The sequence below is a fragment of the Musca autumnalis genome, unplaced genomic scaffold (genome assembly GCF_047663935.1).
Source record: "Musca autumnalis isolate F117 unplaced genomic scaffold, ASM4766393v1 scaffold_2, whole genome shotgun sequence".
In the NCBI taxonomy this organism is placed as follows: Eukaryota; Metazoa; Arthropoda; class Insecta; order Diptera; family Muscidae; genus Musca; species Musca autumnalis.
The window spans coordinates 110859444-110886867 of record NW_027411755.1 but is presented as its reverse complement, the minus strand read 5'-3'; the positions used below and the strand labels follow the sequence as shown (position 1 = coordinate 110886867).

At 35.1% G+C, this 27424-nt stretch overlaps 1 protein-coding gene and 1 long non-coding RNA gene across 5 annotated transcripts in view; one reads left to right on the top strand and one right to left on the bottom strand.

Moving 5' to 3' along the window:
• Positions 1-277: 277 nt before the first annotated feature.
• The window catches only part of Reps (RALBP1 associated Eps domain containing), a 61463-nt gene continuing 34316 nt past the window's right edge, over positions 278-27424 (top strand). The window contains exons 1-3 of one of the 4 annotated variants that reach the window (XM_073968866.1): positions 278-704; positions 786-994; positions 1060-1500. In XM_073968866.1, coding sequence (XP_073824967.1) covers positions 845-994; positions 1060-1500 — 591 coding nt within the window. In that variant the 5' untranslated portion in view covers positions 278-704; positions 786-844. Of the gene's footprint in view, positions 709-785; positions 995-1059; positions 1501-27424 lie in introns of all 4 variants that reach the window. The other 3 variants (XM_073968867.1, XM_073968869.1, XM_073968870.1) reach the window with 3 other exon arrangements.
• LOC141394481 (uncharacterized) overlaps positions 11866-27424 on the bottom strand; it is a 71996-nt gene continuing 56437 nt past the window's right edge. The window contains exon 7 of the long non-coding RNA XR_012410441.1: positions 11866-11880. This is a non-coding gene — a long non-coding RNA (uncharacterized lncRNA). The remainder of the gene's footprint in view (positions 11881-27424) is intronic.

Below are 27424 nucleotides of genomic sequence, written 5' to 3'. Positions count from 1 at the left end.
CAGCGGCAATTGTTCTAGTGATTTAACTGCATCCGCGGATGCAAACTTTTTGCTGGGTTACAAATGGTAAGAAATGGTAACTTCAGGCAAGTAAAGGAACAGAGCATGTATTGTACCATGCAACAAACCATGGCACAATTACCACTACCTGTATCGTAAAATTTTGAATATGTTGTGTCAAATTTGTCTTTATGTTAGTCCTTGGTCACACTAGCGAGTTTCTTGATACGAATAATAGGAAGAGGCAACATCGCAAACACAGAAAACCATGTACGGCGGTTTCACTACCTCATACCCCTTGCCTATAAACTCGAAGTCGCCATGTTAAAACAGCGCTAGTGCGACCTTCGACGACTTGGGGAAATTACAACAAAAATAATTTTTTTATAAAGGGATTTGACACTTCATATTTGAACAGCTGGTGTGATACCAATACCTTGGTAATTGTGCCATGCAACAAACTTTTTAAGCTGGCTCTACAAAAATTGCGTGCGTTATATGCTAGAACGCCGTTGTTTTGTTAAAATATCGACTTTGGTCAACTACGACGGCAAAAGACAGGCCTCATACTCATACAAGGAGTAGTTCTAATTAATTTATTTTATTACTGTTGAAAAAAATATTAAGTTGGCCTAGGTTACTTCTTGTACATGATATTTCGAATTAGCCAAAAAGGGCTATACAGGAAAACGAAGTGCAGACAAGTACGTACGTGAAAATCGAAAAAAACATTGAGTAAAGTAGTTCATGAAAATGAAGTGGTTATTGTAAAACTTGTCTTTTAGAGTCATCCTTTGAAACCCCGATTACGGTCGGTTGCCACCTGTAACGTACCAACCTCAGAATGGAAGAAGTATCTTTGACGGAAACTGAAAGTCGATATTATGGTGATTTGTTCTTGTGCTGTGATGAAGAAAAAACTGGAAAAATACCGATGCTGCGATGTTCAGAGTTGTTTCGTTCTGCTAATCTATCTAGTGAAAAAATACTTGAGGTGCATAGATTTCTTACTGTCGGTGTAATTTGGTTTACATAGCTTTGGTCATTATTGCATTTTAGATTATATCCCTTGCCGGTATTCCAGATACTGCCATTCATGTTTCGCGAGCACAGTTCTATTCTTGCCTGAAATTAATTGCTGCACACCAAGCATCAATGCAACTAAGACAGGAATTAATCGCTGCCTCTGTTCAATTGCCATTACCTCGTTTTAGTTGGAATGACACTGGCAGTAAGCTGGAAGCTAATAACCAACAACAACACCATCACGCAATTCCTCCACCACCCGTTACTGACCGTCGTAACTCACTGCAACGGAGAACTGACTGGAATGATACCAATCCAATAGGGTCACGACGTAATTCATCGTCAAACCATCAACAAAAAAGCGATGTGTGTGCTGCAAGTTCAGATTTGCAAAGTACCGATTCTGAAGTGGAACAGTGCGAATCCAGTTGTGGTGGCGAAGAAGGCGTCGCAGGGAGTATCGTTCATTCTAAGGTAAATTAAATACACGATTTGCATTTCGTTATTGGATTTTTATTAATAAGCAAAAAATACAAAAGAGGATCTTATGAATACTACAAATATAAACCATTGGAACTCCTTTCCTTTACCGACCCACCGCGGAAAATTATGAAAAAATTACCACAGATAGTGCTTTTTATCCCGATTCCAACGTTGTATTGCTTTTGTTGCGGAAATGTATACTTCCCGAGATATGGGCCTTTAGAGTTCCAAAATTTTGGCAAACCACCGCAGAAAACTATGAAAAAATTACCAGAGATAGTGCTTTTTCACCGAATCCAACGAGGTATTGCTTTTGTTGAAATGTATACTTCCCGAAATATGGGCCTCAAAAGATCCACAAAGGCCCTAACCTATCTTTCTCTAAATAGACGGCCTTCGGCCGGGATTTAAGACTTTCTCCTATGGACAGGTGCAAATCTCGGGAATGGGAACAAAATTTTCTTTGAAATTAGATATTTTTCTCTAAATAGCCGGCCTTCGGCCGGGATTTAGGACTTTCTCCTATGGCCAGGTGCAAATCTTTAGATCTTAGATATTTTTTTCTAAATAGCCGGCCTTTGGCCGGGATTTAAGACTTTCTTCTCGGGAACGGGAACAACATTTTCTTTTAAATTAAATATTTTCATTGGATTCGGTGTAAAAAGTACTATCTGTGGTAATTTTTTAATAATTTTCTGCGGTGGTTTGCCAACATTTTATACTAGGGCCTTTGTGGAACTTTGGAGGCCCGTATCTCGGGAAGTATACATTTCTGCAACAAAAGCAATACATGGTTGGAATCGTGATAAAAAGCACTATCTGTGGTAATTTTTTCATAATCTCTTCTGAGGTGGGTCGGTAAAGGAAATATAAGCCAAACCATTTCATCAGTCGTATTGTGCCGCTTATACCATACAGACGTGTTCTTTCTCAAACAGAAGTTTCTTTACTAATCCAAAAACAATAAAATACGGTTATTTTTGTTTTGTGATCTGTATTCACACTTACAAAAGTAATAACTTTACACAAACAAAATTAAAAGACAGTGCGACGAAGATGGTTTTGCCTCTACGAGGCATAAAATAATGAGTAAGAGAGTGAAATCAGGTGGTTCTCCTCAGGGAACAAATAACCAAAATTTCTATTTACCTCTCCAAACATTGGATGATGACGACATCGGTGATGATAATAATAATGATGAGATAGTTATCGATAACTCGATAAAAGCCAAGGTGCCTCCAATCACTGTACTGAAGTGCAAAACTGAGCAAATCTATGAATTATGTAGAATATTGAATATAACCAATTATTCTATAAGAAAAATATCTATCGGGTTGAAACTATTTCTAACCAATCCTGCTGATGTTAAGCCTATTTGCGAGGGACTTTCCAAAAGTTTACAGGTAGAATTTTTTACATATGCCGCAAAAAATGAAAAACCTTATAAGGCCTTGTTATTTAACATGGACAAAATGGACCCCAAAATTGTAAAAGCTCAACTCATTGAAATGGGTTTGAAATGCACAGACGTTAAGTTGGTGACCAAAAAAATCAACGCCTCGTACGAAAACGTTATTTATATTGTGTACTTCGAAAGGAAGTCAATAACGTTAAAAGAATTGCGTCAAAGCTATTCTGATATAAACCGTATCAGAGTTCGTTGGGAATATCAGAAGCCAAGCAGGAATAAAGTTACACAGTGCTACAACTGTCAGATGTTCGGCCATGGTTCTAATAGATGCCATGTCAAAACCTTCTGTGCTAATTGTGCTGGGAATCATTTAACCGTAGAATGTCAAGTTAACACTGTAAAATGTGCCAACTGTAATGGCGAACATAAATCTTCGTCTCTCGATTGTCCTGCAAGGAAATCATTTTTAGAGATTAGGCAAAAATATCAGCCAAGAAGACAAGCTAAACCGACTGCACAATTTTCTGGCAATCAGAAATTTTCTACAATGTTTCCAAATTCCTTGAACCAGGATCATAATACTTCTACCACGAATAATAACTGGAACAAACCAGAAGAAACATCAAATGAATTATTTTCCCCAGAGGAAATGAGAACTTTAACTCTTGAGTTAATATCTAATTTAAAAAAATGTAAGTCAAAGGCTGACCAATTCGATGTCATTACTGCCCTTGCATTTAAATTTTTAAAATGAGCTCCAATTTGAAGGTCATCTCATGGAACGCAAGAGGCGTTCGCAACAAAATGTTTGAATTAATGTACTTTCTAGAAAATCGTAATATTGATATCTGCCTTCTCAATGAAACCTGGCTAAAAAGCAATCACTCGATTAAAAATAAAAACTATGTGTGCTACAGAAACGACCGACCAGATCAAAGAGGTGGGGGCGTTGCAATACTTATCAAAAAAAATATCGACCACCAGCTATTACCTAATATAAATACGTCAGTTATTGAAACAGTAGGATTAAAGATCTCATCAGGCAATGATTACATAAATATATACTCATGCTATTATCCCGGCGGCAACAGAGACGTTTCTAACAGGAAAAGGCGGTTTTCTTCTGATTTAAGGAAATTGACTTGCAACAACAACAAATTCATAATCGGAGGCGATTTAAATTCAAGACACGCTCATTGGGGCTGCTCTAGGAGCAATTCATGGGGAAATTTGTTATATGAAAAAATACAAATGAATAATTTTCAAGTCTTATTTTCTTCGGATATGTCTTATATACCGGCTGATAGTAGAAGACAACCTTCTAATTTAGATTTATACATCACAAATATGTCTGATAATATTCTTGGAGTAAAAACTATTAACAACCTTGGCTCCGATCACCTGCCCCTATTTTGTGAAATCAATTTTGGAGCAAAAACCAACGACAAATGTTATTACAGCTACAAAAGAGCAGACTGGAATCGGTATAAACAATTCATTAACAGATATTTGGAAACCTTGGATTACGAAAATGATACTCCTGATGAAAATCAAATAGATTCCTACATTGAGAATTTTACAGGAATTTTATTATCTGCTGTTGAATATAGTGTCCCTAAACGTAAAATCTCCTCGAAAATAAGCGCAATACCTAACCATATCAAAATTTTAATACAACACAGAAATATTTATTCCAGAAATTTTAAACGATTTCGTGACCCAAACGATCGCTGCGCAATGAACCGGCTTAATAAACAAATTAAGAAAGAATTATTTGAACATAGAAACCGTTCATGGAATGAAACGTTATCTTCTTTGGAACAGGCGTCTAAACCATTCTGGAATATATCCAAAGTTTTGAAAAGGAAAAATAATCAGATCCCTACCATTGTCTGTAATAACACATCGTACTTTACATCAAAGGATAAATGCGAAATACTAGCTCAACATTTCCTGAACAACCATTCATTGTCATCTAACCTTAGCGATAGAAATACGACTGACGAAGTGGATAAAATTGCATTAGAGATCCAAGACAGTAACGCAAACCCACCTGAATGTTTTCGGATTAGCATTGACAAAACCTGCGAAATGTTAAAGATGTTAAAAAATAAAAAAGCTCCAGGCCTGGATAATATTAATAACCTTTGCTTGAAAAACCTACCTGCTGCTGGAGTTGCCTTCTTAACATTTATCCTAAATTCATGTTTAAGATTAAGCTATTTTCCTCGCGTTTGGAAATGTGCAAAAACTGTTCCCATTAAAAAAGCCAACAAAACTGGAAGATCATCTTCTGATTATAGACCGATTAGTCTTCTATCGTCGCTAAGCAAAATTTTGGAAAAAATAGTCAAAGAGAAAATACTCAGCTTCATTGAGCTAAACAACATTATTCCTCCACAACAATTCGGATTCAGGAAGGAGCACAACACTACTCAACCCTTATTTAAAATAAGAGATTTTGTTCATGATAATTTCTCCTCTGGCAAATCTACAGGTATGGTCTTATTGGATGTGAAGTCAGCATTTGATTGCGTTTGGCACAACGGGCTGATGTACAAAATGATCAAATTGAAATTCCCTATTGAAATCACAAAAATAATACAAAATTTCTTGTCTGGAAGAACATTCATAGTCTCAATCGGCTCATCCTGGTCAGCGAGAAAAACGATTGCCGCAGGATGTCCACAAGGTTCCTGCCTTTCTCCTATATTATACAACATATATACTTCAGATTTTCCTGATCTTCATGGCTGCACAGCATCAATCTTCGCAGATGACACCGCCATACTTTGTTCTGGTACTTTATCAAACAATATCATTGATTGCCTAGAATCAGCCTTGATAACATTAAGCAAGTATTTTTTCAAATGGAAAATTCTTCTCAATACTGACAAAACGGAAGCTATATTCTTCACAAGAAAACGATCTCCGCGATTTATACCACAGCGACCAATTCTTTTTAATAACCAGAACATTAGTTGGAAGAACGAAGTAAAATATTTGGGTCTCATACTGGACACCCGAATAACCTTTAAGAGTCACATACCATATATTGTGGATAAAATAAATAAAATCATCAGATTGTTATACCCTTTAATCAACAGAAGATCTGAGCTGAGTTTAAATAACAAAAAACTACTCTATAAAAGCATTTTTCAACCACTTATGTTTTATGGCGCCCCAGTATGGTCATCATCGGCGATGTGCCATATCAAAAAATTACAAATTTCTCAAAACAAAATTCTCAAAATGATATACAACCTACCGTGGTTATTCTCAACTCAACGTCTGCATCATATGGCAGACATCGAATTAGTTGAACAAAAGATAAACAAGCTGACAGAAAATTTTATTGGAAAATGCCAAATATCCCAATATCAGCATATTAATGATTTAATATCATCATAATTTTACCGCATTAACGTAATTTACACCAAAATTGTTAAAAAGGGTTTTGTTTTTGCGTACTTCCCATTTAATGTTTATATTAACTTATCTACTAGAACATTGGTGGCGTTTATTTAATTGGGATAGCTGTTACAATTTTGATTTTTCAAAATAGTCTGGCTTAATCCCTTTTGTTGTTTTAATATTTAAAACAACAAGTTTATTAGTGGAGAAGGTTTGGCATTGTTCGCCAAGGGGTAAGGCAAGGAAGACTAGTTTCGATCCACGCCACTGGATCTCATCAGTTCCCTTTGTTTCTTGTTTGTGGATATTCTCCACCGAAGTTATTTTTCAATAACTTCTTCAACAAGAAACTTTTTATACCCAAACATCAATCGTCAGCTCGAAGTATAAACGTAAACAAAGAAAAACATTCAATGAGAAGTTTTTCTTTGGTAACCTAACACAACTCCGACGAAAGTGTTTACGAAACAAAGCAAACCTTCTTCCACTCGTATGTGTCGTTGATTTTTCAACAAATGCACATACCCAAATGCTGTTTGGTAGCTTATATACCAACAACACACAAAACCGTGCCAGTGTGTCTCAAATAGAACATTGGTGGCGTTTATTTAATTGGGATAGCTGTTACAATTTTGATTTTTCAAAATAGTCTGGCTTAATCCCTTTTGTTGTTTTAATATTTAAAACAACAAGTTTATTAGTGGAGAAGGTTTGGCGTTGTTCGCCAAGGGGTAAGGCAAGGAAGACTAGTTTCGATCCACGCCACTGGATCTCATCAGTTCCCTTTGTTTCTTGTTTGTGGATATTCTCCACCGAAGTTATTTTTCAATAACTTCTTCAACAAGAAACTTTTTATACCCAAACATCAATCGTCAGCTCGAAGTATAAACGTAAACAAAGAAAAACATTCAATGAGAAGTTTTTCTTTGGTAACCTAACACAACTCCGACGAAAGTGTTTACGAAACAAAGCAAACCTTCTTCCACTCGTATGTGTCGTTGTTTTTTCAACAAATGCACATACCCAAATGCTGTTTGGTAGCTTATATACCAACAACACACAAAACCGTGCCAGTGTTTCTCAAATAGAACATTGGTGGCGTTTATTTAATTGGGATAGCTGTTACAATTTTGATTTTTCAAAATAGTCTGGCTTAATCCCTTTTGTTGTTTTAATATTTAAAACAACAAGTTTATTAGTGGAGAAGGTTTGGCATTGTTCGCCAAGGGGTAAGGCAAGGAAGACTAGTTTCGATCCACGCCACTGGATCTCATCAGTTCCCTTTGTTTCTTGTTTGTGGATATTCTCCACCGAAGTTATTTTTCAATAACTTCTTCAACAAGAAACTTTTTATACCCAAACATCAATCGTCAGCTCGAAGTATAAACGTAAACAAAGAAAAACATTCAATGAGAAGTTTTTCTTTGGTAACCTAACACAACTCCGACGAAAGTGTTTACGAAACAAAGCAAACCTTCTTCCACTCGTATGTGTCGTTGATTTTTCAACAAATGCACATACCCAAATGCTGTTTGGTAGCTTATATACCAACAACACACAAAACCGTGCCAGTGTTTCTCAAATAGAACATTGGTGGCGTTTATTTAATTGGGATAGCTGTTACAATTTTGATTTTTCAAAATAGTCTGGCTTAATCCCTTTTGTTGTTTTAATATTTAAAACAACAAGTTTATTAGTGGAGAAGGTTTGGCATTGTTCGCCAAGGGGTAAGGCAAGGAAGACTAGTTTCGATCCACGCCACTGGATCTCATCAGTTCCCTTTGTTTCTTGTTTGTGGATATTCTCCACCGAAGTTATTTTTCAATAACTTCTTCAACAAGAAACTTTTTATACCCAAACATCAATCGTCAGCTCGAAGTATAAACGTAAACAAAGAAAAACATTCAATGAGAAGTTTTTCTTTGGTAACCTAACACAACTCCGACGAAAGTGTTTACGAAACAAAGCAAACCTTCTTCCACTCGTATGTGTCGTTGATTTTGTTTTAAATATTAAAACAACAAAAGGGATTAAGCCAGACTATTTTGAAAAATCAAAATTGTAACAGCTATCCCAATTAAATAAACGCCACCAATGTTCTATTTGAGAAACACTGGCACGGTTTTGTGTGTTGTTGGTATATAAGCTACCAAACAGCATTTGGGTATGTGCATTTGTTGAAAAATCAACGACACATACGAGTGGAAGAAGGTTTGCTTTGTTTCGTAAACACTTTCGTCGGAGTTGTGTTAGGTTACCAAAGAAAAACTTCTCATTGAATGTTTTTCTTTGTTTACGTTTATACTTCGAGCTGACGATTGATGTTTGGGTATAAAAAGTTTCTTGTTGAAGAAGTTATTGAAAAATAACTTCGGTGGAGAATATCCACAAACAAGAAACAAAGGGAACTGATGAGATCCAGTGGCGTGGATCGAAACTAGTCTTCCTTGCCTTACCCCTTGGCGAACAATGCCAAACCTTCTCCACTAATAAACTTGTTGTTTTAAATATTAAAACAACAAAAGGGATTAAGCCAGACTATTTTGAAAAATCAAAATTGTAACAGCTATCCCAATTAAATAAACACCACCAATGTTCTATTTGAGAAACACTGGCACGGTTTTGTGTGTTGTTGGTATATAAGCTACCAAACAGCATTTGGGTATGTGCATTTGTTGAAAAATCAACGACACATACGAGTGGAAGAAGGTTTGCTTTGTTTCGTAAACACTTTCGTCGGAGTTGTGTTAGGTTACCAAAGAAAAACTTCTCATTGAATGTTTTTCTTTGTTTACGTTTATACTTCGAGCTGACGATTGATGTTTGGGTATAAAAATTTTCTTGTTGAAGAAGTTATTGAAAAATAACTTTGGTGGAGAATATCCACAAACAAGAAACAAAGGGAACTGATGAGATCCAGTGGCGTGGATCGAAACTAGTCTTCCTTGCCTTACCCCTTGGCGAACAATGCCAAACCTTCTCCACTAATAAACTTGTTGTTTTAAATATTAAAACAACAAAAGGGATTAAGCCAGACTATTTTGAAAAATCAAAATTGTAACAGCTATCCCAATTAAATAAACGCCACCAATGTTCTATTTGAGAAACACTGGCACGGTTTTGTGTGTTGTTGGTATATAAGCTACCAAACAGCATTTGGGTATGTGCATTTGTTGAAAAATCAACGACACATACGAGTGGAAGAAGGTTTGCTTTGTTTCGTAAACACTTTCGTCGGAGTTGTGTTAGGTTACCAAAGAAAAACTTCTCATTGAATGTTTTTCTTTGTTTACGTTTATACTTCGAGCTGACGATTGATGTTTGGGTATAAAAAGTTTCTTGTTGAAGAAGTTATTGAAAAATAACTTCGGTGGAGAATATCCACAAACAAGAAACAAAGGGAACTGATGAGATCCAGTGGCGTGGATCGAAACTAGTCTTCCTTGCCTTACCCCTTGGCGAACAATGCCAAACCTTCTCCACTAATAAACTTGTTGTTTTAAATATTAAAACAACAAAAGGGATTAAGCCAGACTATTTTGAAAAATCAAAATTAACTTATCTACTCTAACATTGTTACATTTTAAAATAATTATAAAGTAGAAAAGGAATTATAAATTCCTAACCTCTTGTCTATATATATGTATTATTTCTAAGCCATATTAATATTACACGCAATAAAGAAAGAATTGAAATTGAAAAAAAAAGCCAAACCATTTTACATCGGCAGGGTCTATAATCCGAAACGACTACCCTCTTACTCGGAAAGTGTTTACCTCATTCTCTTCTGTAACAACAGTAGTGCTGAATAGCGTTTTTTCGATCGTTCCCAACGCCACACTTTTTCGCCCCTGCCGACCGAGAGGGCCACCTCCCTACGTAGGGAGCGCGTACACCTAGACTAGGGAAAATCAGCTACAGCAAAACATCAGCCGGTTAGAAAGTTAATTTCAAAGACAAACACATCAAGAAATGAATACCCAGCAAAATTTTCGATGCCAAAGATGCTATTCAAGAATGGGTGCAAGTGAAATGGAATGACATTTTTTAAGCATCTTCACTCATTCTTTTTACAAGAGCGTGACCCCCAAAAGATGCAATTCATCTTCATTAACTCGGTGGAATGGCATTTTTAACAATTCTTTGGCATGACATCTACACCAATTCTTTGCATGTCATCTTAACTAATTCCCTAGAATAACATTTTCGCTAATCTTTGGCATGTCATTTTCACCAACCCTTTGGCTTGAATTTTTCACGTCTTGTTCGGAAAATGCTGTATTGAAATATGATTTTCATGGCTTTTTTATTTATTCAAAGCAATTTATGAAATAACTATAATTTAATTATCACCAAAATTATAATTGCAGTTTGTTGTTGTAACAGTAGTTTATATGTTTATTTTTCTGCTTAATGAATGTGGCTACATATTGAAGTTTGTTAGTAGAATTGATGCTGAGCAGGTGTTTTGTGTAATGAAACCTTGCCCTATAGAAATTTAGACGGCAGCACCAACCCGAGCGTATTGAGCCAAAAATACTCTGCTTTGTCCTGACAGCTGACGCTCCTCAGCTTAGATAAATGGTGGATATTCTACGAGGACCGCATGCAGACGATAGATAGTTGTTTATTGAATCTGCGACTGCATTCATATGAATACTTCTTAAACCTGCTTGATAGGCTTGTTGATCCTGGTTCTACTCCCATCGACCATGACATTCAACTCTATTGTTCTCAACTCTGCCGCCCAAGTGGTGAATAAAGTGGCCGTAGATTTATTGGCTGATATTTGTATATTCCTCGCGTGGAAAAGGGTGGTAAGATCAGACAAAAATGAGTTCAGCCATTCACAAATGTCATCAGGGAAGGCACCTGACACCAAGATCGTACAATCATCCGCATACGTTATAGGTTAGACAGTTCCTGCAATATCACCTCGGACAACTCCAAGTTTCACTCTACGGGTCTCGGACATCTTGATCCCAAATTCTACGCACGACAGGCGTCCAAACATATAATTTATTATCCAACGTTTCAAACTTGGCCAGAGCGTAGTCTGCTCGATGAGCTCAAACAGCGTGGAGAGGGTTACTATCACTGTTCCATCGCACCGCTTACTTTGATTGAGTCCTCGACTAATATGTGTGGACATGGCGTGCAGCGCAGTTGTTGTGCTGCTTGCGGATCCCATGTTATTGATCGGCAACTAGACAGTTATTTCTGATGCTGGGGAGGACTAAAGCCTCAAGGGCCTTTGCTACGGGCGACAAAAGCGAAATTGGTCTGAACGATTCACCTTTGCTGGCATCCTTGCTAGGCTTCAATAGCTGGTATATATATTTTCCAGACTTCGGGAACGATGTGTGTGGCTAGCGACAGGTTGAGAACTTTATTGAGATATTTGATATTCGGCCATCCAGCTGTTGCAGTTTAAGCACCGCCGCTACTCGCAACATAGTATAATTCCTCCGCAACTGATTGATTGATTCATCTTACAAAAGTTTTTCAGTTCCCATCACCAGAACAGATTTCGACATGGACTCTAACTGCAAATTACTATTTCGTGAATTTTATTTTACGAACATATTGGAAATGTACACTTTTGTTTTGTAGGGATCTACAAATTGACTTGTAGAGCAGGGCTCTCTAGAGCAGGCAAGGAAACTTTTATAATACCAAAGATTGCAATCCGACTCTACTTTTCTGCTCAATGATTGGGACTTCCTAGCGTAATAAATCTTACATAGCTTTAATATATCTTAGATAAGTAAAAGAAAATATATGAACATGTGTATAAATAAAAACACAAAATTCGTCTCTATTGGATCGATGGAATGGGTTCAAATGCTGATGAAAAGATCGGATCTTTCACGACTTCATTTGAACCAATGTAAAGATCCAGGGAAATCATGGCATCTCATGGAATCACTTCCATAAAATTTTGCTGGGTAGGTCTAATATAACAAATTTCCTGGCAACTATTGCAACATACTAAGAACGTAAAATAAAGTTTTTTTATGACATGCAGAGGTTCGGATAAAGACATCCTATTATATAACTTGTTATATTCATCACATAAAGATCGGAGTGGATTACTTATTTCATAATTAGATTTCGCTAACGTTAATTTAAGTGGTATGTAGTTTCGAGTACTACGGAAGGTACACTAAAATTTATTTCGCCTATTAAAAACTGTGATTCAATTTGTCCACGCAAGAGTTTAATAGTGAATATATATCTGAGCATTAAACGTCTTTTCTCCAATGTTGGAAGGTTATTTAACTTTAGACGGTTTTCATATGGTGGAAGAGATTCATTTGAGCTCTACCATCAGCCACTAAGAGCAAATAAAAGAAATTGAACATGTACTGATCCTATCTTATCAGAATAACATTTGTAGAAAGTACAAAGTACACAACCGTATTCTAATGTTGGTCGGACAAAGCTAATGAATAAGCGTTTGGATCGTCAAATTCCTTAGACCAGCTTTTTATAAAGCACAGTAATGACTTGGCTTTTTAACACAAGACTCTATCAGCCCTATTCTGAACATTCCCATGGGAGCGAAATTTCCCATTCCCACGTTTTCCATATTCTCAACGACGTGGGGACAGCAAAACATGGGAGCTGAAATTTCGAAATTCGAAATTAGTTACACCAAATTATTATAGCATACTTTTGGGGGCTGTAATTTTGTTTTGTAATACAAAATGCCAATTTGCATTGAATTCGCGGTTTTTGAATTAGATTAGCAAAAGCACAACTCACTTAATTCAACAACCGTGCATTGATTTATGGATTTTTTAAGTGATTATCAGGGTTATCATGAATATTTCCCTCGGAATTTTCCGCGCGGAAAATAATTTTAAAAAGTGAAATTAATTTAAAGTCAATGTTTTAAATAGTTGAAAACTACTAGAATCACTTAATTATGGAATATTCTTGCCAAATCGACTAAAATATTCCCTTTTTTTGAATATAAACATGAATATAAAAAATTATGAAATTGGGGAAAGGGAAAAATTCCGCACGGAATTTTTATTCATGATCACCCTGTATAGCTCTATTCCTTTACGTGCAAGATTCTTCAAGTTTTACCACTTTTTACTCGAAAGGCGTTCCTTTACTTCTGACACCATACAATTCATATGAGAGCAGTTCAGTTTTAATTAGTAGGCAAACATAATTTTTGTGTATAAAGTAATAGGAACTTTTTAAGTTTGTAACGAATTTAAACATTGTATGTTGATACGGAGTAATTTTTGTTAGGGGTTTAACGAGTATATCGCTAGTTTTACTTATTCCTAATGATCGCTAGAACTCGTATTTTGCATATTTTTAAAAAAATTCAAAAAGATAAATTCGGATATTTTTCTCGATTATTACATATTTTTGCGTATTATTACATATCGTCACCATAAATTTCCGAAGACGTATCTCAAAAAAAAAAAATAAATAAATAAATAAATAAATAAATAAAATACGTTTTTGATTGAATCTAAAACTAAAACGCATGCCCTTGCAAAATTTCAAGCTTCTACGTTCAAAAATAACGATCCTATTCAAGAAAAGGCATTTCGGTAAATGGAATAGCATTGCAATAATTTGGCATATATGTATGTACGTTTGTGTGATCGTTGTCGTGTCGTTGAGGAGACTAACACGTTTTCAATAGAACGTTAGTCGTCTGATTTAAAAAATCCGAAGTTTATATTACGAAAATGAATAAAAGTTGTAAAGATTGTATATATTATGGTTATTTTCCAATATATTATTATTGCCAAAAATTCTTTTGAAATTTATTTGTTTTTACTTGATGTGCTGCGTTAATAGAAGCAACCATGACTCTTCTTCTCATATTTCAATACATATGGTCTGTTCCAGAACTGCAAAAATCTACTTTTTTTGTTCGATAACGTAAAGGACAATTTTTTATCGGTGTAAAACATGTTAGATTCTTGCAGGTTTTTGTATCATATAAGAATATGCAAAATCCGAAGTCTACTAATGACATACATTTTGTATGCTTTTATCAAGCAAACACTTGGCGATTATAAATATTTGCAATAATTTTGCCGTGTAGATGTCTTAAAATATGAAATTTCTTGAATTTTTTTTTCAAACTCCCACACTGTTTGCTGGGGAGATTTTTCCCACAAGACACAAAATTCTCCCACAATTCAAGATAGAGAATGTATCCTTTTTTTCCCATGGGAACAAATTCCCAATTCGAACTTCATTCAGAATGAGGGGAGATGGGAAAAAAATTCTCACAAAATTTTATTCAGAATACGAAAATGTGGGAATGGGAATAAATTCCCAACTCCCATGCGTTCAGAATAGGGCTGTATCAGTCCTATTCTGAACATTCCCATGGGAACTGTTTCCCATGGGAACGAAATTTCCCATTCCCATGTTTTCCATATTCTCAACGACGTGGGAACAGCAAACGATAGGAGCTGAAATTTCGAAATTCGAAATAAGTTACACCAAATTATTATAGCATACTTTTGGGGGCTGTAATTATGTCTTCTAATACAAAATGCCTATTTGTATTGAATTCGCGGTTTTTGAATTAGATTAGCAAAGCACAACTCACTTAATTCAACAACCGTGCATTGATTTATGGATTTTTTAAGTGAATGGAGTCAACGATGTGTGGTGTTTTTCTAATAAGCACATTTTCTTCAGAATTTGCGAATTGGTGTAAGCATTTTTTTAATTAGTAGGCAAACATAAGTTTTGTGTATAAAGTAATAGGAACTTTTTAAGTTTGCAACGAATTTAAAAATTGTATGTTGATTCGGAATAATTTTAGTTAGGGGTTTAACGCGTATATCGCTAGTTTTACTTATTCCTAATGATCGCTAGAGCTCGTATTTTGCATATTTAAAAAAAAAATCAAAAAGATAAATTCAGATATTTTTCTCGATTATTACATATTTCAGAAGACGTATCTAAAAAAAATAAATAAATTTTGATTTAATTTTTGTTGACCTTTGGACTTTCTATCTCTGTTGGTTTAGTTTGGCTTTTAGGTCAGAAAATAAAACAAATTTTTTTTGTTTTATTTTTATTCTTCCAATATTTCGAACATCATCGGTGTTCATCATCAGGGATTTTCTTTTGGAAAAGATAGTCGATAAGAAAAACCAAAAATGTAATTATTTTTCACATATGTCGTTTATATATTTTTATAACAAAATGTTATTTGTTTTTTCAAAAGAAAATCCCTGATGATGAACACCGATGATGTTCGAAATATTGGAAGAATAAAAATAAAATAAAAACAAAAAAAATTTGTTTTATTTTCTGACCTAAAAGCCAAACTAAACCAACAGAGATAAAAATAAATAAATAAATAAAATACGTTTTTGATTGAATCTAAAACTAAAACGCATGCCCTTGCAAAATTTCAAGCTTCTACGTTCAAATATAACGATCCTATTCAAGAAAAGGCATTTCGGAAAATGGATCGTTGTACGTTTGTGTGATCGTTGTCGTGTCGTTGAGGAGACTAACACGTTTTCAATAGAACGTTAGTCGTCTGATTTAAAAACCCGAAGGTTATTTTACGAAAATGAATAATAGTTGTAAAGATTGTATATATTATGGTTATTTTCCAATATATTTTAATAATTATTGCCAAAAATTTTGAAATTGATTTGTTTTTACTTGCTGTGCTGCGTTAATAGAATCAACCATGACTCTTTTTCTCGTATTTCAATACATATGGTCTGTTCCAGAACTGCAAAAATCTTCTAATGTTTACTACTTTTTTTTGTTTTGTTCGATAATATAAAGGAAAATTTTTTATCGGTGTAAAACATGTTAGATTCTTGCAGGTTTTTGTATCATATAAGAATATGCAAAATCCGAAGTCGTCTAATGACGTATTTTACAGTACATTTTGTATGCTTTTATTAAGCAAACACATGGCGATTTAAATATTTGCAATAATTTTGTCGTGTAGATGTCTTAAAATATGAAATTACATAAAAATATGAAATATCTTGAAATTTTTTTTCAAACTCCCACACTGTTTGCTGGGGAGATTTTTCCCACAAAAAGACACAAAATTCTCCCACAATTCAAGATAGAAAATGTATACTTTTTTCCCATGGGAACAAATTCCCAATTCGAACTTCATTCAGAATGAAGGGAGATGGGAAATGGGGAAAAAAATCCCACAAGATTTTATTCAGAATACGAAAATGTGGGAATGGGAAAAAATTCCCAACTCCCATGCGTTCAGAATAGGGCTGATTATGAATATTTAGGGCAGATCGGATTTGGGGTATAAATATTTTAGTGTAACAGTCAAGTATCTAATCGATGCCCATGTTAATTGCAGAAGATTGACATTCAACAAGAATGTGTGCGATTGATATAAAGTCTCCACAGAATGAACACCGGAGAGGCATGGAATTTTCGAAGTAGTGCTTTGTATTAAACAAGAAAAATGCATTCAGATCTACTAAAATTAGGGTTTAGCGAGTCCTTGGTATTGTTGTATTAACAAGTCTAAGAAATGTAGACGATGACTGCCACGCAATAGAGTTTTTAGAGTACTGTGTCTTTTTGTAAAAATGCATTAAGGTGAAATGAAAACAGGACATTTCTGCAATTTGAGAAAGATTCAATGCTTCTTTTGCCATTTTGCCAGCAAAATCATTTCCTTTAATCTGTGAATGTGAAGGTATCCATAACACGACAACTTTATAGTTGTATGGAATTTTCATCATGTCACTGAAGATTCCACCTTTATTGTTTTGAAGTGCTCTTGCGACACTCAGATTATCAACACAGATTAGTGTTTTTTGTTTTGTTTGGCGTAGTCTATAGCAGATTTTACACCACTCAGTTCCGCCGAAAATATTCCTGTTCTGTTTGGCAATCTAGATTTGGAAATTGTTACGAAACTATTATTTGTATATTGTTTGATAGCTGCGAATGACGTGGAATGTCCATTAAAAGAACCATCTGTATAAAGGATAGTTTTCGGGTTAAAAGAAGAAATTCTTTCGAGTAGGAGTTGTTGACAGCAAACTTTACTGGTATGACCTTTTTGGAATGAAGATAAGCCAATAGAAACGAAAATACTTCCGATTGTTAGGTTTGGGCTATTCTTTGAAGGCAAGGGAATTTGAAAAGTCGAAAATAGAGTCAAGATATGTCCAATGGGTGTCGTATTTGATGTGTTGTTAGAGTTAGCATATTTCCAAAATGTGTTGTGGAGTCCATGGGCACATATAGTAATAACTTTCCTACTTAGACTAAAAGAAAATAGCTCCAGTAGGGTTTGGAAGTCGTTGTAATTTCCCTCTATATAAAGAGACTCTACAGGTGTAGAGCGGAGAAGACCCGTGGCAGTTCTAAAACATTTGTTTATGGCATCATTTAATTTTGAAATATTTGCTTTGGAGGTATATCCATTAATTGTAATGCAGTGAGCAAGTGTGCCATACACCAATGATTTACATATATCTATTGCTGTTTCAATATGAGGACCTTTTGATTTGGAGCAGATTAAACGTAGAAGATTGTTGATTTTGCCTAACTTTGTCTGTAACATTTTTATATGGTCATTCCACAATAAATTTCTGCTGAATACAAGTCCCAATATTCTCATTCGTTTCTGAATGTTGATGGTATTTTGATCGAGGCGTATTGAATTACATTGGCATTTTCTCTCTCCATATGAGACCTCCGGTAGAGGACCCAGATGAGCCCCATAGGGTGTTCTGAGCGTTCAAATCACCCAATAAAAGAGTTTGCTGGGAAGTTGGTATGTTGATGGAATTAACTAAATCGGAGAATATAGTTATGTCATATTCCTTATATACATTAATAATGTGGAGAGGAAATCCATAATCTAATGTTATCGACTGGAATTATAGATTTCCAGAAGATATGGTATTATTAGTAACATTAATATTATTCTTCACAAAAATAGGTATCCCTGTCTTGGAATAGTTATAGGTTTTGTTGTGATGATACACATTGTATCCTGGAAGATACAGTAAATGCCTATTCTGGTCCGTGACGTGTGTCTCTTGTAAAACCAACACACTTGGTTTGTGCAAAGCAATTATCATTTCTAATGCAAATTTGTGGCATATAAAATCTTGAATGTTCCATTGCAAAATTGTAATGTTCGAATTCAGATCCATATTGTTAGATTAAATTAAAGAGAAAAAATAATTATTGTTAAGAAATTAAGAAATAGTTGTGATGTGTTTAAGATGACATGGAGATGTCGTCGTTGTCTTCAACTTCAGGTCTCCTAGAGGTGATTTTGGCTGGTTTCATAGATGTTGTCGATGTACTTTCTGGTGACGAATCAGTTGATATCTGAGAAAATCTTGGGGAACTTTGAGTGCTTTCCTTTATTGCGTTCAGTTGTGTGTAAAACTTGTTCAATAATGTTTCTTTTTCTGCCGAATAATTTGATGACTTGTTATTTTCTTGATTTGTAGTGTCAGAGTTTGAATGAGATATTGATGGCGATGTTTGTATTAAAGTTGAGTTTGGGGATGGTTTGTTATTTCCTTGATTTGCGGTGTCAGAGTTTGAACGAGATATTGGTGATGATGTTTGTACAGAAGTTGCGTTTGGTGATATTTTATGTGTGGTTTGAGAGGACGACGGAATTTGATTTGAATAATGGTGATGGTAGAGTGTTTGTGTAAGAACCTGTAGACATTTGGTTATTTTTATCATTGCCCCTTGCTTGAGCTGCTTTTTAGCTGGGGGTTTGATTAGGTAGGCGTCCGGATCACTTTTGAATATTTTCCACGCATCGCAGTTTGTGCACCTTTGCTTAATTTTTATTTGTTCACTGATTTGTGTTTCAGAAAAGAAATGCAATTTTTATCATACGAACTGCAGGCGTTATGTGGAGGTGGGAAAGCACATTCTTTGCACAATTCAATGGATTTGCAGTGGTTCTTGGTGTGTCCAAGTTTTTGACAGTTTTTACACTTCAGTGGGTTCGAAATATAGTCGCGGACAGGAACAGTGCTCCAGCCAATGTCGATGTGATTCGGAGGTCGTATGCGGTCAAATGTGATCACAGCTCCCCCTGTAGCAACCAATGTATCTCCATCCATTTTCATGAATTTTCTTACACCAATTACTTGATGTTCCGCTAAATCTTTGAGTAAGTCGTCTTCGGGTATTGTCTTGATTTTGTCTGAGAATATTAAGCCTTGCGAGTAGTTGAGTGAAGAATGTGGCTCTATTTTGACTGGAACAACATCTATATATTTTGCAGCTAAAAATTTTCTAAAAGCTCTGACATTGTTAGCCTTTATTAACAAATCACTACTGCGCAGTTCAGATATTTCAGAATATTCCCGGCTGATGTGTTTTATACCTCGGCATATCTGGAAAACATTGTAGGAGGCCAATGGCTTAACTTCACTTGAGGAGTCCAAGGATATTGCGGTCTGGGTCCAGGACAGCGTACCTGTTGTGATTTGGGGGGTACACCCCATTCACTATGATTTAGTTAACAAAACTTTTATTTAAAACTATTTACAAAAAATAGCGCAAAAAGAGAATCAAGTGACAAAAAGAAAATCAAAAAAACGTGCTCTCGATTAAGATCAGCTGTTTGAAAACAAACGGTGTTTGCTCATCAACCGTTCGATGAGAACTGAAAACTGTTGTTTTTTTATTTATTAATCAACTTTACAATTATTATAAGCAATCGGGCCAATTAAAATGAATTACATTATATTACATATTTGTATGTATCACTACTCAGTGTGCATATGAAACTTTATATATATACTAGCAGACCCCGGTCCGCGTTGCTGGCCCGTCGTAATGAGTTTTAATGACAACTTTTTATCGACTTTATGCTTGAAAATTCAAAAATATGTATTTTCTACTTCACTTCTTCGGTGTATTGTCAAACCGAAAAGGATTGTTTTGTCTTTTTTCGCCAATTTATGCTTTTTAGGATTTATTATCGTCCATGTCCCTGTCTTTATCCTAAAGCGATCTAATTTTAAAGGTTAAAATTGGTTAAATCGAATTCTTCCGCTTATTGAGACTTTTCATGGCTGATGGATCGTTGAACCTCACCATTCAAGTAAATTTTTAAATATATAGTTTTTCTTGATCAACCACCGTTGTCTTGAAAACTAATTTGCAACCCGATGCACTCATAAGTTTAGCAAATATAGCGTTTATAAAATAATAGGCCTTGAAATTCGTCTACAAATATATAGCATTTTGGACCACGGGACATTCCTGAACATTTTCTGAATATTAGGTTCAGTAGTTTTGGAAAAATAATGTTTTGAAAAGAGTGGACGTGGTCATCAGTTTTCAAGATATAACATATTAAAAAAAGTAGGCCTGGTCCGGTATTTTGGCTCCAAATATGTACCTAGGGTGCACACAACTTCATTGCCTACCAAAAAGTATGCTGAAACCGATATAATCATACATTTATTTGACTTATATATAGCGTTTAACAGAAAGGCATGGGGAAGGTACCCCACGTCTTCTGAAATTCATAATATACACATATGGCCAAAATAATAAGTACACCATGGTTTATGTTCAACGTCGTAACGTACGATAAGTTTTTTTCAAGTAAAGTATGGCAACTTTGCCACATTTCCAAACATCTATATGGCAACTTTGAATCAACAAGTGAAGAAATGGAAAAATCCCGTTACTTTTTGTTTCTGTGTTATTTTTGTGCTAAAGTTCGTATTTTGGCTGGCCAAAATAATAAGTACATTTTCGATTTTTCAATATTTACCTGTTGCTGAGTACATTTTAATAAAAGTTTGTTATTTAACTAATTGTGCTTATCAAAATTAAAACAAATTGCACCACAATTTTATCGATAAATGGGTCGAAATAAGCACTGTTCTCCAGAAGAAAGGAGACTAGTGACAAAATGGAGAAAAGAGGGAAAAAGCCTGAGAACCATTGCAAAATCACTTGATAGATCAGTGTGTTTTGTCCAAAATGCCTTAAAACTTAAACAAAGTAAAGAAACACGCGGTAGGCCAAAAAAGACATCGCCAATAACGGATTGCCATATTGTCACCCTTGCAAAAAGATATCCCTTTATATCCTCTCGGGAAATTTCTTCGGACATATGCAATGTTATATCCGCTCGAACCATTCGGAGAAGACTTGGAGATGCCAAATTGCCAGGACGAATAGCCAGAAAGGTTCCACTGCTTCGTAAAAAAAATTTTATGATGAGGTTATCCTTCGCAAGAGAACATTTGGGTTGGTCCGGACCCGTACATGAAAAAAAATGGCGAAATATCCTGTGGAGCGATGAAACCAAAATAAATTTATTTGGAAATGATAACGGAAGGAACGTTCGTCGCCCCAAAGGAAAAGAATTTCATGTTCGGTTTACAAAAAAGACAGTCAAACATGGAGGTGGAAGCATAATGGTTTGGAGCTGTTTTTCTTGGAATGGTGTTGGTCCAATATATCGCATCAATGATACAATGACCAGATTCGAGTATAAAAATATATTAGAGAATATCATGTTGCCATATGCTGAAGAAAACATGCCACTTATATGGGTGTTTCAACAGGACAACGATCCGAAACACACATCCCGGTATGTCAAAGATTGGTTTCAGCAAAATAAAATAAAACTCCTTGACTGGCCTAGCCAGTCTCCTGACCTCAATCCCATAGAAAACCTTTGGGGAGATTTAAAAAAACGCATTGGTACACAATCGTTCCAAAATAAAGACCAACTTTGGGATTTTGTTCAAAAAGCTTGGTATGAAATACCTGTTGAAACCTGCCGTAAGCTTATAAGCAGTATGCCAAAAAGAATACACAAGGTCGTAGAAAATAAAGGTGGATATACTGGATATTAATGCTATAAGCAATACTGATACAAATTTATCCTAAAAATTTCGAATTTATTTATTTTATTTTATGTTTTACAGAATGTACTTATTATTTTGTCCACTATTTTTTAAGACATTTTCTTATTAATACATTAAAAAGTTTATTTATCGCGAAAATTCCTGCAATACTTATTGAAATAAGTTGGCTTTATGTTGTAAGAATTTAATAAAAAAATCTGCTTTGCGTTACAATAAATACATTTTTTTAATTTACCTGAAAATATACAAACAAACTGGTGTACTTATTATTTTGGCCATATCTGTATACATAACAACGGCAAACATTGAGCTTTTGTCGCAAATTTTATGGAAATCCCTTCAGTAGTATTGGAGTTATGACATATTAATAAAACAGGCGTGGTCGGGCCTATAGGCCCTAAAGAAGTACCTAGATTGTAGATTAATGCATAATTTTTGCAAATATAACGTTTTTTAAAAATATCGCATAGGGAGGTACCCCGCTCCCTCTGGAATTCAATAAAATATGTAACCTGTTTTCGGGGAGCGTGATAAACTTTTCTTTCCAAAAACCTAAGTTGGGTTATGACAGCATTTGATTTTTATTCATAAAGGTAAGGCGTTTTTTTTTTCAAATATGCCCCCTTTAAAATTCAAGAAAATTTTCAGGAAATCGGTTCAGTAGTTTTGTACATGTAACATATTTTAAAAGTGGGTGTGGTCAAGTCATTGTTTCCTAAAAAAGTGGGTAAGGTCTTCCGAAATAGATACATTCGTAATTATTGTAAATATAACATTTTTAAAAAAGTAGGGTATGGGGGAAGTACCCCGCCCCTTCCGTAATTCAACTGAATTTGTAGCCTTTTTAAGCGGGGGCCATCCTTGTACATTCCCTGGCAATTTCAGAAAAATCGGTTCAGTAGTTTTTGTAGAAATGATAAAAATTGAAAATTGAAAAAAGTGGGCGTACATTTTCTTTGCATAAAAACAAATTACGTAGATATAACCTAATAAGAAAGTGAGCGTGGTCGGATCTTAAGTCCCCAAATTAGTACGTAAGGTTGGAGACACAATCGCCATTGACTCGCAAATAAATTCCGAAACCGATACATTCGTATTTGTTGCAAATATTGCATTTTTACAAAAATAGGGAATAGGGGAAGTACCCGCCCGATCCGAAAGTCAAAAAATATGTAGCCTATTTTTATCGGGGACCAACCCTGTACATTCGCTGAAGTTTCAGGAAAATCGATCCAGTAGTTTCGTAGATATAACATATTTAAAAAAGTGGGCGTTGTCCAGTCTTAATGCCCCAAATAAGCACGTAAGGTCGGAGACACAATCGCCATTGACTGGGAAATTAATTTTCAAATCGATACATTTGTAATTGTTGCAAATATTGCATTTTTACAAAAATAGTGCATAGGGGAGGTACCCCGCCCGATCCGAAATTCAACCAAATGTGTAGCCTATTTCAACAGGGGGCCATCACTCTACGTTCCCTGAAAATTTCAGAAAAATCTGTTGAGTAGTTTCGTAGATATAACATATTTATGAAAGTGGGCGTTGGCCAATTTTTCTTTGCATAAAAACCTAAACTGGACTATGACTAACATTTCCACAAAAAACTATCCAAATCGCTCCAGCCGTTTTCAACTGATTCAATTACCAACAAACGACAATAGAGTTTTATATATAAAGATGAAATAATCCTATTGTTACGAAAACACTTAAAGGCAAAAAAAAAAAAAAATTATACAAATATTTATATTTCACTTTGACAGAATATCATTAAAAGAAACCCTTTGGGTACGGTCCTGTAAATAAGAACGTATCCATGACAAGAGTATTGATGGGAAACCCATACAATCAAACTTATGCATTAACAATTCGTGTAGAACGGTGTCAAAGGCCTTACTGAAATCGGAGTATATAACGTCAGTTTGGCATTTATTTAGGAATCCATTGTGAACGTGATATGTAAGCTCCAATAAATTTGTCAAGGTAGACCTACCCTTAACGAAACCATGTAGATAAGGTGATATTATAGATCTAGGGAAATAAGTTATTCGGCGTGAGATTAGAATCACAAAAAGTTTAGGAATTGCACTTAGTTTTGCAATACCTCTTTAGTTTTCAATCTCACATCCACTATCAGACTTATGCAAAGTAATAATAAAGCTAGATCTCCAGACAAGAAGGAAAAATTCCAGTGTCAAAGAGTCATTGAAAATAATTGTTAGGGGACGATAGAGTTCATAAACACATGATTTTAAAATAGAAGTCGGTACACCATCTGGACTGGTGAGTTTGAATATTTCAATGACAATAAACCATTTAATAATTCATCCTCTGTGAGAATAATGCGAGGAAACTGGTTATGTTTATGAATATTATAAGGGTAATTAAGGGGGTTAGATGAAAATTTGGAGTGGATAGATAAGAAATTTAAACAAATAGGCATTGGGATAATTGTATTAACTAATACAGCTCACTAATGACAACCCAATTAGCAAAAATAGCTGTTAATACATCCACAATACACAACAAAACCAGTAAGGAAAGGATCAAAGTCGGGCGGGGCCGACTATATAATACCCTACACCTCTGTGAATATGTAAAATATATATGGGAGCTAAATCCAAATCAGAACAGATTTTGATATAATTTTCCACGTTTATTGTAGACCAAATTCCGTCACATAGTCCATTTCATCAAAATAGCGTGTTTCGTGCATCAAATCGGTCGAAAATATATATGGAAGCTATATCCAAATCTGATCCGATTTCGATATGATTTGCCACAGTTATTTCTAGACTAACCACCGTCACACATTCCAAATTTCATTGAAATCGGACAAATACAGCGTGTTTTGTGCATCAAATACCTCAAATCTGCCTAAAAAGATATATGAGAGCTATATCCAAATCTGAACCGATTTCGATATAATTTGGCACACTTATTTCAAGGCCAAATCTCGGCAAACATTCCAAATTTTATTGAAATCGTACATATATAGCGCGTTTCGTGCATCAAATACCTAAAATCGGCCGAGAATATATATAGGAGCTATAGCCAAATTTGAACCGATTTCTATATAATTTGGCACACTTATTTTTAGACTAAATAGCGTCGCACATTGCAAATTTAATTGAAATCGGACATATATAGCGTGTTTCGTGCACCAAATTCCTTAAATCGGGCGAAAATATATATGGGGGCTATATCCAAATCTGAACCGATTTCTATATAATTTGGCACACTTATTTCTAGACTAGATTCCGTCGCATATTCCAAATTTCATTCTACGTCAGTAGAATAGAACACCTCAATTTTTGTTAATGTTAGCGTATTTATCCCAAAGCGAATGAATCTACGATTTTAATCTTGTAGGGATTTAAAGCCTATGATGTTCCGTATCAATCACAGAAAAAATTATGTTTCTAGCTTTTCGCGAAATGATTTTCTGATCATTTTTCCTATAGTACTATGAAAAATAGGCATTTATTTTCGGTCATCAGGATAGAACAGCCATTTTATTTTCGCGAATTGTGGAGATATTAACGCCGAATTTTCTTTCAGTCGATAAAGCGGGGCTTTCTAATAATTTTTCACCAATAAAACCATATAAATAATTCCGCGGACGACGAAATAACAGCGTAAACGGGTTTAAATTGACAGATAATTGAAACATCTCGGAATATCAATAAGAGTCGCGCAGTTATGTCATATTTCTTCACAATAAGATAGAATATGACACAGACAACCTCGACGGATACATTCGAGCGCTGCGGATGCTCATAACATGGAACATTTTCAAAATGAGTATGAACAACGTCAAAATTTCTTATAAAAACGTTGATTTTTTCTTCAAAAAAATGATTTTTCCGCGAAGAAGTCTGCCGTTTAAAGGTTTGGACATGTGCTCCACATTTAGAGGAAGATAATCTGATATGAAAACATCCGCTATTTTAATACACTGAGGGAAATTTTAGCACATTTTTCAAATTGAACACGCCCTTTGGACTTTGCATTTTATATGTGTTCTTATTTCGGCATCCGCGACTGTTTTCAATAGTGTTATGTTCCAATAATAATGGACCTGGTTATGCTCTCCATACAGGATTTTACGAATTAGTCGTTTTTTAACTGAACTCGCATATGTAAAAGCCCCGTTTTCGCGGGAAAACACAGTCATGGAAATTGAGGTTTTAGGTTGCGTAAGTTGCTTTTAAAAAGTACTAAAATTTCGCCCAGTGTATTAAAATAACGGTTGTTTTCATATCAGATTATCTTCCTCTAAATGTGGAACATATTTCCAAACCTTTAAACGGCAGACTGTTCGCAGAAAAATCATTTAATTGAACAAAACATCAAGGTTTTTACAAGAAACTTTGACGTTTTTCATACTTATTTTGAAAATGTTCCATGTTATCAGCATCCGCAGCACTCGAATGTATCCGTCGAGGTTGTCTGTGTCATATTCTATCTTATTGTGAAGAAATATGACATAGCTGCGCGACTCTTATTGATATTCCGAGATGTTTCTATTATCTGTCAATTTAAACCCGTTTACGCTGTTATTTCGGCGTCCGCGGAATTATTTATATGGTTTTATTGGTGACAAATGATTAGAAAGCCCCGCTTTATCGACTGAAAGAAAATTCGGCGTTAATATCTCCACAATTCACGAAAATAAAATGACTGTTCTATCCTGATGACCGAAAATAAATGCCTCTTTTTCATAGTACTATCGGAAAAATGATCAGAAAATCATTTCGCGAAAAGCTAGAAACATAATTTTTTTTGTGTTTGATACGGAACATCTTAGGCTTTAAATCACTACAAGATTAAAAACGTAGATTCATTCGCTTCGGGATAAATAAGCTAACATTAACAGAAATTTAGGTGTTCTATTCTACTGACGTGGAGTGTATATAGCGTGTTTCGTGCACCGAATGAATGCCTTAAATCGGGCGAAGATATATATGGGGGCTATATCCAAATCTGAACCAATTTTTACCAAAATATATAGGGTTCGTCCTTTGGCCAAAAAAACTATCTTCCCCAATTTTCATGCGAATCGAACAATAAATGCGTAAATAAATCTGTTTTGTGCTTCGCTTTTTGGAATACCGCGCTTTGTCATCTCTTCATCCACATGTTTGCGCCATATATTCTTTGGCCTGCCAATTCTGCGTGCACCGTCATGTGGCTCGAA